The sequence below is a fragment of the Lissotriton vulgaris genome, chromosome 5 (genome assembly GCF_964263255.1).
Source record: "Lissotriton vulgaris chromosome 5, aLisVul1.2, whole genome shotgun sequence".
In the NCBI taxonomy this organism is placed as follows: domain Eukaryota; kingdom Metazoa; phylum Chordata; class Amphibia; order Caudata; family Salamandridae; genus Lissotriton; species Lissotriton vulgaris.
In genome coordinates this window covers 2024400975-2024413934 of record NC_141693.1, presented here as the reverse complement: position 1 = coordinate 2024413934, position 12960 = coordinate 2024400975, and the positions used below count along the sequence as shown (strand labels likewise).

The following is a 12960-nucleotide window of genomic DNA, read 5'->3' as shown; positions in this document are numbered from 1 at the left end:
GCCTCATCTATATGCTTGCCAAACAGCACATCTCCATCGAAGGGCAGATCCAGAATCTTATTCTGCACCTCCGGGTGAAACCAGGTACATCTCAGCCAACCTTGACGCCTCAGGACCGCGGAACCTGGTAAGGCGCGAAAAGCCATTGTAGCAATGTCCATTGGGACCCTACGGGTAAGTAGCGCGCTATATAAATGCCTATACATTTACATTTACATTTACATTGCACAATCTATAATTTCGGACGAAGATAGCTCACCCTCTTCCAGGATCTTTCTCGCTTCCGCTTTGGCACTCTCTGGAAGCTGATCAATGAAAGGAGAGAGATCGCACCCCATTTGGCGATCATACCGTCCCAAAATTGCCAGTGCGTTTGAGGCCCTAACAAGGAGGCTAGACATAGAGGAAAACCTCTTACCCACATTGTCCAGGCGCCTGCCCTCTCTGTCTGGCGGTGCAGTCAGGGGTGCCGTTGGGTTCCTTGATTTTCTTTGGGCCACCTGAGAAATGACCGAGTCCGGTTTAGGTTGACCAATAAGACAGCAGGACTGTCATCCGGAGCTTTATATTTCTTCTCCAGCCATGGTAGAACCAGAGTTACAGTAGCTGGAGACTGCATCTTATCTTATCTTAACAAGAATTTATACAGCGCACGTTCACCCGAGGGTTTCTTGGCACTAACCAACATATCCTGGAAACTACCTGACGAAGGGCCGGAGAGGAACTAGGCTAAGATCCAGACAATAACCAGGTTTTGAGTTTCCGCCTGAACTGTAGGAGGGTGGTACAGGGGCGGATCTCTTGGGTAAGAGAGTTCCACAGTTTAGTGGCAAGCGTGGAAAACCTACGGCCTCCTTTCCGTTGGAATTTATAGCGGGGGACAGTCAGGAGAATTTGTGAGGCAGAGCGCAGGCTACGTGTAGGAGTAGATCTAGGGAGGAGTGCCTGGATGAACTTGGGACTGCGTGCATGGAGAGCCTTGAAGGTTATACAGGCGGTTTTAAAAAGTACGCGCTGTGTGATCGGTAGCCAGTGCAGTTTCTTCAGCAGGGGTCTTGCTGGTTGCCACCGCGGGGTACGGTATATAAGCCTGGCTCTGGGCCATCTGAAGGCGTTTACCAAAGGCAATAGTAAGGCCCAGGTAAATGGCGTTGGCATAGTCTAAATGTGACAACACCAAGGCCGACACAACTTGGGTTAAAGCAGGCTGGGTAAGCATCAGACTAATTTTTTTTATTTTTCGGAGTTGAAAGAAGCAGGATGATACAACCGAATTAACTTGAGGCCTTAATGAGAGCTCTTCATCAATGAGTACCCCTAAGCTCTTCACCGTACTAGATGGAGTAGGGGGTGGACCCAGTGTTGGAGGCCAGTAGTGTGGGCCCCACAAGGATTTACTTTTGCCGAAGAGGACCATTTCTGTCTTCTCGGGGTTCAATTTTAGTTGGTTACTATCCATCCAGTGGCGTATGAAGAGCATAATGGACTGAAATTGATGGATAGATTCTGGGGAGTCATCGATGGTAAAGGTAAGTTGCAGATCATCTGCATATTTAAATGTAGTAACTTTAAAAGATTTGAGTGAATGAAGTAGAGGAAGCATATAAATATTAAACAAAAGAGGTGAGAGCGAAGAGCCCTGGGGAACCCCACAAGTGGTGTGGAGTTTAGGAGACAACAAGGGGGGCAGGCCACCTGCTTGCGAACGGCCTGACCCAGTCAAGAGCCGGGCCACAGATGCCGGCTAGTCTGACACGGTCGAGAAGGATGTCATGGTCGACCGTGTCAAACGCGGACGACAAATCAAGCGAGACCAGAGCTTGAGGAATGCCTAAATCAGCATTGTGGCGTAGGGAATCCAGAACTGCTGTTATAACCATTTCAGTTGAATGAGCCGGACGAAATCCGGCTTGAGCAGAATCCGAAAAGTCAGATTGCTCAATGAAACTTGAAAGATGAGATGTTACACGGGCTCCCAACAGTTTGGCCAAATACTGTAATAAAGAAATAGGCCTAAAATTGGATAGAGTAGTGGCTTCTACACCAGGTTTTTTTGAAGGGGCATCCCTACTAATTCCTTAAATGAATTAGGCACTATACCGTGGGTCAAAGAGGTGTTAAGAAGTCTTAATATAGGAAAGGGAAAGGCGGTAATCACCTCTTTTAGCACATGGGAGGGCAGCAATCATATGGGGAACCCGGCTTGACCCTGGTCGTGAGGGCAAGCAACGACAGGACATCCAGAAGTGGAAAGTGATCCATTGATAATGAGCTAAGGGTGTGAGTGGGGTCAAAGGAAGCAGGGGAACAAATAGGGATACTGGATTTAATAAGCGCAATTTTATCCAGAAAGTAATGATTAAGGGTATTACAAAAATCCTGTGTGGCTTTAGGTTTAAGTGGAGTCCTGGCAGGGTTTGTGAGTTTATCAACGATGGAAAAGATGTCCTTCGATTTGTTGTTAGACATTTCTATAATTCTGGAAAATAATTCTGCTTTAGCTAGTAAGATGGCCTTCATGTAATCAGAGCGGGCGGCCAAATAGTGAGTTTTTTCGAGAGAGTTGTAATTTCTTCTCCAGTCACGTTCCTTCTGGTGACAGTCAGTTTTTTTGCCCTCAATTCAGGAGAAAACCATTTGTGCGCGTCAGATTGACGCAAGGTTTTCAATTTTTTCAACGGGGCATGTATATCACTTGCATTAGCCAACCAGTATGAGATGTTAATTACAGATTGGTCAAGGTCTACATTGTGAACAGGAATTGAGTTTCTCAAAGTGCCGAAAAAAGCTGGCGTATCAAGAGAGCCCCACTTTCTGATTAGGCCTGCTCTGGTATCCGTGTTTATAGTAGGCTTGGAGATAGAGATGCTGAATTGGATCAAAAAGTGATCAGACCAGACACATGGAGAGATGATAGGAGGTGAAATGCTAAGGTTGGAACTCCAGATCTGGTCGAGTGTGTGCCCTTTTATGTGAGTGGCGGTGTTGATGTGGTGACTAAAATTGAGCCCTGTAAGAAGATCCAGGAGCTCACTCGCTAAAGGGCCGCCAGATGGATTATTGAGCCAATAATTAAAATCGCCAATCAACAAAATCCTTGTATAATCAGTTACCAGTGTTGCCAGTTGGTCACACAAAGAAAGAGGAAACGTAGCCATAATCTGGGGGGGGGGTCTATAAATGAGCACACAAAGAAGTGGGGCCCACTTAGAGTCCAATCTGATAACCAAATTGTCCGCTACCAGGAGGTCGAGAGACGTCAATTTGGAAAATACAAGGCGTTTATTAATAATTGCAGCTACCCCACCACCCATTTTGCCTGAGGCACGGTCTACCTGCAAAATATAATAGTTGTCAAGGAGCGCTGCTAGTCTGTCCGGGGAGGGACCACTGGTGAGCCACGTCTCTGTAAGAAACAAAATGTCCGTTTTTTTGCAAGCAAGAAGCAGAAAGATAGCCAGTTGATGTTTTACAAGAGATCTGGTGTTAAGGTAAAATATATTTATTTGTTGACTTTCTACTAGAGCAGTCCTCGTTTGCGAAAGACCGTGACATGTCTGCGTCACCTTCTTGCCCTCATTCCAAACATGTTCTACTATGGGTATGGAACAGATAGATTTTTTGTAGGGCTCTTTAAAATCATATAGAGAACAGTCTGATTGTACCAAAAGAACAGGAAAGCCAAATCTTTTAGTAATTAGTCTTTTCCTGATAGAAATGTTCACTTTTTAGATCGTCGGCGGTGTCGTCAACGAGGGAATCGTCGTTGGAGAAAGCACGGTCGTCGACGGTGGAGTAGCTGTCGACAGTGAGCTGATCGTCGACGGCACCGTCAACGTCATGATCATCGTCGCCGTAGTCATCCCCGTCGTCCTCGTCGACACCACCGTCGGTGTTATCACCATCGGTGTTATCACCATCGACGTCGAAGTTGTACGTCTCGTCGAGGAAGTCATCGGTGTAACTCTCGAAGACGGGCCCGTCGACGGAGCAGAAATCGAAATCAATTGGGTTTTTGACGTCGACGTACCTGAGCAGATTGTCATCGACGGACGGATTTTCTTTTCTCCTTTAGCCTCCTGAGGTGTACTTGAAGGTTTCTTAAAGATCTTTTCTTTTTCCGATGGTGAAGAGGCAATAGAAAGGCCTTGACTTGCCTTTTTTCCAGATGACACCTCAGGAAGAAGTACCTCTTTCTCCTTTGAATGGTGAGGAGAGTTTTTGGGACTAAGCCTTTTAGACCTTTCAGAGGTCTTTTGAGGGGCCTTAGCAGGAGGTTCAGCAGATGTAGAAGGGGAATACCTACCCCTTTTTGTAGACCTCCTCGAAGATGTTGCTGAGGAGGAATCCTCACTGTCACTAGACAGAACCTCTTTCTGAGACTTCATCTTCTGTAGCCAAGTCAGAAGTCTTCCTTCCAGGTCTCTCAGAGTCTTGGTCAAGAAGGTCCTACAGATCTTGCACTCAGTGGCCTTGTGATCTGGGTATAAGCAATTAATGCAATCTTTATGCTTATCTTCAACATATAGTCTCTTTTTTGAGAAAGTAGCACAGGCTTTGAATAAAGCTTTCTTTTCAGACATCCTGAAGAGAAAAAGGTGTAGAAATCCAAAGTAAAAGAGAAAACTGAGCAGAGCTCAATGGAGACTACCTTAGCACAGCGTGCGGTAGAAAATCTGAGGCTCTGAGTCTCTCTCAGGAGGGTTCTAAGGGGTGAGGCTAATCTGATTGGTTGTTGCAAATGTTTGGTCTCTTTTACAAAAAGAGGTAGATAGGCTACAAAATGAGATGAGGCCTAGGTCTTACTTTCTCTTTTGTACATACTGCTATGGTATTTTCTATTTACCGAGGCTCCCAAGCTGACGACGGGGAATGATACAAAGCATGGGAATCTATGAAAGTTCCAATACTGGGGCAACAGATATGTGATTCAAAACCGGGATGCGGCCCATCCAGATACTCCATGGTGTCCAAAAGAAACGGTCTTCGTATGGTGCAGTATCTTCTACCCGATGCTCTTCTATAAGCATACTAAGATGCCATTCATGAGCTGCGCCGGCTCTGGATGTCTTTCGAAAATCTTTGGAGTAGTGGGTGGGCAGCGAGGTGGGAAAGGAGGCTTTGCGATGGGAATTACTGCTTTCTCAGAAGGTTGATGTAACTCCTCTGGAGTGCCTGAAGTAATAATGGATGGTGGGGGTAGGGACTGTGGAGTTATCTTCAAACTTAGGTACCAGGATATGGCCCACAAAAGAAGCATCCTAAAAAGTCAGAAGATGGAGATAGGTTTCGGACTGATTCTTAGGTTTAGCGACCACACTCATGTGCATGACTTCACGAGGTGGGAGGAGAGAAACTCAACAATGAAAAAGTCCTCAACATGGACCCAGGGTATTCCGATCCCTGCAACGCCATGGCATTGAAATTATGCCCCATCAAGTGCCCCCACATGGGTTTGCACACTTACCTCGACTAGGTGGAAAATCCGATCTGGTGCTTTCAAGAGGGAAGGGAGAGGAAACTGGGCAGCTTTACTCTTGAGCTGAGCCAGAAGCGGGAGTGACTTTTCTGTGTTTGACAGTTCTCCATTTCTTTCCATCAGCTTCCTCTATGAAACATCATTTAACCTTTGTCATACTCCGTGATAGTGTGAGAATGAGAAAGCCAAACCTTGCACACATTGTGGTCACCTTTCACAGCTATCTTGCCACTAAATGAGGGACACTCATCGAAAAGGGCAAGCAAGGTAAATGAGAGAAGATAGAAGAGCATAAAAAACCTCCAACGAAAAAGAGTAAAGCTACTTCTTAAGGAAACCCTTTGCTGAGGGCCTCTGATATTTTGTAAAGTCAACCTCTCCCACCGGAAATCCACTCGAGGCAGCAGGGGGTGCAATCCTTGCTCATTGAGCGGTAATGTGCATGGCGGATAAGGGTGCTTCCACAGCTTTTAAAAAGGCAGGATTGGTTTTCCACTACTTAGCACAATATTCTGCTTTACCTTTCAGTTAAGATAGTGTTTGTGCAGTTCTTTTGTGAAATTTATCAATGTACAATACAATGTTCTAATGTACAATAATAGATTTAATTTGGTTGAATGGATGAAAAAAGAAACTGCTGCGCCTTTTGGGCAACTCTTTTTAGTCAAGGTGACTTTCAATCTGAAAATAAATCTATTTGTTTTTAATGGTGTTCTGAGTCTTTGCGCATACACAGAGATCTACATTTGAAAAATACCAGAGAGAATAGTATGGCAGAGAATGACATATACGGTGTCTCCTGATGGGCCGACTGCGCAGAAGAGCTACATCCTGGCAAGGCCCACAGGCCTGAGACGCAAGGGCAGGCAGAACACAATGTGCACTGGCACATCTGCTGCACATAAATACACAATCTAACAGGGCAATCCATGCAGGTAAAGCTCCTGTGTGCAGCAGGGTCTGCAGAAGCCAAGTGTCACATACAAGGGTCCCCCAAACTAAGATCCCAGGAGGACACGTGAACAAAAGGTGCTGGTGACAAGCAGCATCCGATTTGTCCATGTTTCTTTCATATGGAGGCCAGACCACTGCCGGAAAATGGCAAAGTGAACTAAGGTGCTGGAGGCAGGCAATGTTTGCAGAATCCAATGTGCCACCTACAACGGGCCTTCACAGCAGCACTAAAGCACTACTCGGGAGAGACAGAGCTCCTCAAAGGTGTAGTATGCGGCAGGGACTGACTGAGACACAGTCACACACACACTCTTGGAACTTGGTGCTCCTCCACATGACATCCACAGCACTATCATAACACAACAAGAATGACCTTGTGGGTAACTTACCGTCACCTCTTGGTAAGACTCCATGCCGTTGAGGACCACCTGGATGACCTGCCGCCGAAGCTTCACGCTCTGTTCCATGCGGTACTCGGAGTTGGTGAGGTAGAAGAGCGCCGCACTGCCCGTTACCTGGATGGTTTTATCATACTTGTGGCTCTTGAGGGCCATGATAACCAGCTGCAAGTAATGAGAGAACACAGTGATGAGGGGCCCATGTCCAAAAGCATATGAACCATGACAGCCTTGTCATAGAAAGGACCCTAATCAATGACAGCCTTGTCACAGAAAGGATAATAAAACGTGAATGCCTGTCACAGTGAGGGCCCTAAACAGATACTAAACAGTGAATGCCTGTCACAGAGTGGATACTAAACAGTGAAAGCCTGTCACAGAGAGGATACTAAACAGTGAATGCCTGTCACAGAGAGGATACTAAACAGTGAATGCCTGTCACAGAGTGGATACTAAACAGTGAAAGCCTGTCACAGAGAGGATACTAAACAGTGAATGCATGTCACAGAGAGGATACTAAACAGTGAATGCCTGTCACAGAGAGGATACTAAACAGTGAATGCCTGTCACAGAGAGGATACTAAACAGTGAATGCCTTCTCACAGAGATGATACTAAACAGTGAATGCCTGTCACAGAGAGGATATAAACAGTGAATGCCTGTCACAGAGAGGATACTAAACAGTGAATGCCTTCTCACAGAGATGATACTAAACAGTGAATGCCTTCTCACAGAGATGATACTAAGCAGTGAATGCCTGTCACAGAGAGGATACTAACCAGTGAATGCTTGCTTACAGAGAGGATACTAAACAGTGAATGCCTGTCACAGAGAGGATACTAACCAGTGAATGCCTGTCACAGAGAGGTTACTAAACAGTGAATGCGTTGCCACAGAGAGGACACTAAACAGTGAAAGCCTGTCACAGAGAGGATACTAAACAGTGAATGCCTGTCACAGAGAGGATACTAAACAGTGAATGCCTTCTCACAGAGAAGATATTAAACAATGACAGCCTGCCTAGACAGAGGATAATAAACAATGACAGCTTCAGAAGAAACAGGAGACTGAACTAAGAGAGCTTCCACACAGGAGACTAAAGAATGACAGCGTCACCACAGACATTACATTAGACAGTGACAAAAATCAGTAGCAGTGAAGACACAGTTTAAAGTGGTTCTTTGTGTTCAAAAGATGCTAAATAGTGCTTGGGTTTGTACAATTTTAAGATCCTATGGGGTTTTTTGTATTGTTTTTCCGGCATGTATTCTTTTTCTTCTGGAAATGCATAGGAAATTAAAAATCTGTACTTTGAATGTATGCGGAGTTAATGATCCTAAGAAAAGGCATGTACTAGCTAGAATTGTGCAGTTGTTACATATTGATTTATTATGTCTCCAGGAAACCCATATTTCATGGGCTAATAGGGGGTGTCTGAAAAGCATAGGGTTTGAGTTGGTGGCTTGCTCTAAACAAACCGGGGTCAAGAGAGGGGTGGCCATTCTCATGAAATGGGGCCTGGGTGTTTGTATAAAATGTTCAGAAGACAAATGGGGACGCTGGGTAGTAAGTGAATTCAAGATTGGTCATTATAGATTCTCTCTTTGCAATGTTTATGGTCCAAACCTGGATGAAGCCGAGCTCATGAATTTTTTTTAATATAGAACTGGCAGAGTGGCCTCACCCGGTGGTGATGTGTGGCGATTGTAATATCCATATGGAGGCTCAGATGGATTTAAGAAAAAATAGGGTATACTTAGGTCGGAAGAAGCAGGTATTTACGTTACTAGGTGGTTTGTGTCTAGATCATGGGCTCTATGATGTCTGGAATTCATTACACGCTGACGACCCAGGTTTTACTTTTTTCTCTTCCCCTCATACCAAATTTGTTCGGTTAGATTACTTTTTTGTTTCATCATCACTTTTAGGAATGCTCGACATTGAGATCCAGCCTAAAATTGCTTCTGACCATAAACCTCTAATAATTGATCTCAGTCTAGGTCCTCAGCTAAAAGAAGGCAACCAAGCCTGGTCTTTCGAAAGGAACTTACTGTTGGATGATTAGTATCATCAATTCATGACTAAGATAATTCAGGAGTTTTTTAAATTCAATAAAGGAACAGCTTCGAATGAAGTTGTTTGGGATACTTTTAAATCTGTAGTCAGGGGGGAAACCCTCAGCTTCTCGAATACCAAACGGGAAAAGATATGGGCTAAACACAAAAAGGATTTTGATTCGGTCACAATAGCTGAGCGGAAATTAGCGGAGGTGATTAGGCAGTGGCTGGATCCAATCAATGCCCAGAGAGATCTCACTATTAAGAGGGCAGCAGCTCACGCTAACATTGCTGATCAAATAGCTTTAAAATATGTGTAGCATAAGGAAGACCTTTGAATTTAGCGAAAAAACTGGTAGAATCTTGGCTAAAAGATTAAGAGAGAAAGCAGTTTTCAATGACATCGCTAAAATTACTGATTTAAATGGAGTACTGCAAGAAAGCGAAGCTGGCACTCTCCCGAGAGCGAAGATCCTCTACCACCCTCGCGCTGGCCGACCTTCACTGGTTACCTGTACATCAAAGGATCTGCTTTAAATCCCTCTGCATTGTCTTTAGGGCAGTACACGGAATGGGCCCCCGACCACTGCAAAAGAAATTCAAATGGTATACACCCACACGGTCCCTCCGTTCCTCATCTTCCAACCTTATAAGCATACCCAGGATCAGGAAAGCCACTTATGGTGGCAGAGCCTTTAGCATAGCCGCAACCCATCTGTGGAATAAATTGCCTATTGACATCAGGAAAACAGACGAATTGATGGCCTTCCGAAAAAAGGTGAAAACATGGCTCTTCCCCAAAGCTTAATCTCACCAGAACTTTAATACTATCCTCCCCTCCTCTGATGCACAGTTTTTACTCAGCAATATGTACACAGCGCCAGGATGCCCGTAGGGTTGCAGAAGCGCTTTACAAATGCTATAAATAAATGCTATAAATAAAAGAAACTAAGGAGGGTGTTTTAGAAGCCTTTCGAAGATTCTACCAATCTATGTATAGTGCGACTGTGGCAGAGCCACTGGTACAGGATGAGGGAGAATATTTGAAAGATCTACACTCTAATGTACTGCTTGATATACAAAAAGCGCTATTATCTGCTCCCATAGTTTGGGAAGAAGTTGAGTCAGCCCTATTAGGTTTGGCCCTTGGTAAAGCCATGGGTCCTGATAATATTCCACTCGAATTTTACCGAACTTTTAAGAATATACTTAAAAGTGAACTATTAGAAGTGTGCCAGCAAGCCTTCTTAGGCAATTCTCCTGATTCTTGGTCAGAAGCGACCATAGTGGTTTTTAAAAAGAAATGGAAAAAAGACACTGAAATGGGGTCTTACAGACCAATTTCGTTACTTAATACAGATAGTAAGATCTATTCGAAGCTCCTTGCCAATAGGCTCAATGACTTTATGCTGAGCTTGGTGTCAAAAAGACAGCATGGGTTTATTAAACATAGAGATACGATGGATCACGTTAAAAGGATTCTCTCCATGCTGGACTGGTCACAGGCTAACAACTCCCCTCTCGCTGTTGCCCTGTTAGATGCAGAAAAAGCATTTGACAGGGTCTCGTGGAGATTCCTGTGGGCAGTCTTAGCATGGAAGGGATTTCCGCAAGTTTTCATTACGGCCATTCAGACACTATACTCTCACCCAAGTGCTGTTATACGTATTTTGGGTAGGCTTTCAGGGAATATCGCAATAGCAAGGGGGACGAGACAAGGTTGTCCTTGTTCTCCCTTGCTATTCGCTCTTTATATTGAACCCTTTATAAAATTTTTGGAAAGCAATCCTGAAATAAAACCGGTTGAGATACAAAATGTTGCGTACAAGGTATTCGTGTACGCAGACGATATCGCTATTGTTACACCTGATATTAGTACTGCCTTACCTAAGATTGTTGAAGCAGCTAAGACATTTGGGAGTTATTCAGGGTATAAATTAAATGTCACCAAGACACAATTGATACATTCTGAAGCTGGTCGCCCCAGTGATATGAGTTTTGAACCCAATGCAACTTATTTAGGCATTAAAATTTCAGCCAAAGTTGAGGATATAGTGCGTTTAAATTTGGATCCAATTATTATTTCGGCAAATAAGACACTAGAAAGGATTAATAACTTACATCTGTCACTTTATGGGCGGAGCAATGTCTTAAAAATACTAATTTATGCAAAATTTCTATATGTATTTCGGACTATTCCTTTACTTATTTCAACCTCTTTTTTCTCGAATTGCGAGAATGTACTCTAGGTTTTTGTGGAGCTATCGACGATCAAGGAGAGCTTTCAAATGGTGTATGTTACCTAGAGCAAGAGGTGGATGGGGTGTCTCGAACTTCCGTTTTTATATTTATGGATAGCTCTTTTGCAACACATGGGTGTTTTACTCTTACAGGACGATCCCACCGAAGATTTTTCTACCCGGTCAATATACGAAATGCTCCTGGGCGCAGAGGCGCAACAATGCCTAGTTCGTATAATAGAACCTAGTTATTATAAGAAAACAAAGTTTAAGATTGTCTCTACTGCCTTTGAAATTTGGAGGAAGATTAAGAGGAGAATTGGCATAAGATCTAACTTAAATTTTTATACTCCATTTAAGAACTGCCTCACAGGAGGAGCTACGACGGCGAACAAGATGGCTGCTTAGGTTCCCGGCTCCGCGGATCTCCGTATTCTGCCGCAAGATCCTGTACAATATCCTGACCTTACGCCCAGCCTCTGCTTGTATGAAGTGTTCCTCACTCCGATGGCGAAATCCCGACGTTTTTATCTGGTGATTTAACGAACTTATACCGTGTTGAAGATCGTGGCCTGTTCCGATGGTGAAGCCGGGGCCTCGAGTATCTGCAAGGTCGGGCTGAAGTGCAACAACATCGGCTGGGGACCTTGGCAGGGTCCGGTCGATCGCAGTGGAAACTTCATCTATGCCCGAATTTGGAGGCGATTGTTTTCCTATCCCAGCATCGAGAGAGAGGTGACCTGCTTGCTGACTGAAGGTGGGGATCCCCGTCCCGCGGACCCGGCATAGATTCCTGCCGGGTCTCGGTGGGTCGGGACCCCGGCCCGCGGTGTTCCGTCGGGTCACCGCGGCTGTGGATTACGGCGGGTCACCGTTTACGCCTACCCTCTCGTGATCCTGTTCGCCCCTCCCGAAAATACCTGTTTCAACCGGGGAGCTGATCGAGACTGGTACCGAACTTGATAATATGGATCAAACGTCATCAGGGCTAACGTTAAGATCAATACTGTCGGAACTTTGGGCGTTTCACTTGCAAATGGATGTGTCCTTGACTAAAATGGATGCATGCCTAACTGGGATTCTGCTCGAGGTCCCGGACCCTGCCATACGGGTGAATAAGCAACCTACAGTCGTTCAAGCAGCGGCCATTTTGCCTTTGTGCGAGGACCCCGTGAGGGAACGAGTAGAGAAGCGAATACCGGAACCAACGGATGGCGCTCTGGAAGATTGTGTCCCCGAGGCCATGAGTGTGTCACTGTACCTTACATCATCATTGACTTTGGAAGTATCGTGTGGAGTCCCCCACCCCCCGGCGACCTGTGCCATAGACTCTCCCCTCATCGTGTGGGGGTCTCTTCCTCCTTTGGAGATTCAACGATCCCGGGGCGAGAAACATCGAGACGGTCCAGCGAGAAGAAGGAAACTTTCAGTGCTTGAACTTTTAGTAGAGTTATCAGCTACAAGTGGTAATGGCTTGACTTTCAATGGCTTCCCTCTCATTTATGACTTGTATGTGTGCTCATGGGTCTCGCTGGGGAGGGTCCGTATGCTGGTTCGGAGGGGTCAGGGTTAAGTCCATTGCATCGGGATGATTTGGAACTACTGTTATTGGCGCCTGAATTGCAACCGTTTGATTACAGAGGCTGGGCGGTGTATCACGGTACCCCCTGTGGTCCTTTGTAGGAGTAGCTCTACATCCGTCCTTCGCGACAGGGGGGATCTGTGTTGGGCGGGGGGACTAAGGGGTCGGAAATCGTATGATTATGCCCTCCTCCATTCTTCTTCTTCTTTTTCCTTCTTTTAGGGTTTAGGTTAGTGGGGGGACAGGCACG

General features: G+C 45.2%; 1 protein-coding gene across 2 annotated transcripts in view; it reads right to left on the bottom strand.

Annotated features, from left to right (window-relative positions):
- Window positions 1-12960, bottom strand: part of ZER1 (zyg-11 related cell cycle regulator) — a 275316-nt gene that overhangs the window by 99593 nt on the left and 162763 nt on the right. The window contains exons 8-9 of one of the 2 annotated variants that reach the window (XM_086924883.1): window positions 6823-6996; window positions 5468-5608 (exon numbers count right to left, since the gene is read on the bottom strand). In XM_086924883.1, coding sequence (XP_086781009.1) covers window positions 5468-5608; window positions 6823-6996 — 315 coding nt within the window. The remainder of the gene's footprint in view (window positions 1-5467; window positions 5609-6822; window positions 6997-12960) is intronic. The other variant, XM_086924884.1, reaches the window with a different exon arrangement.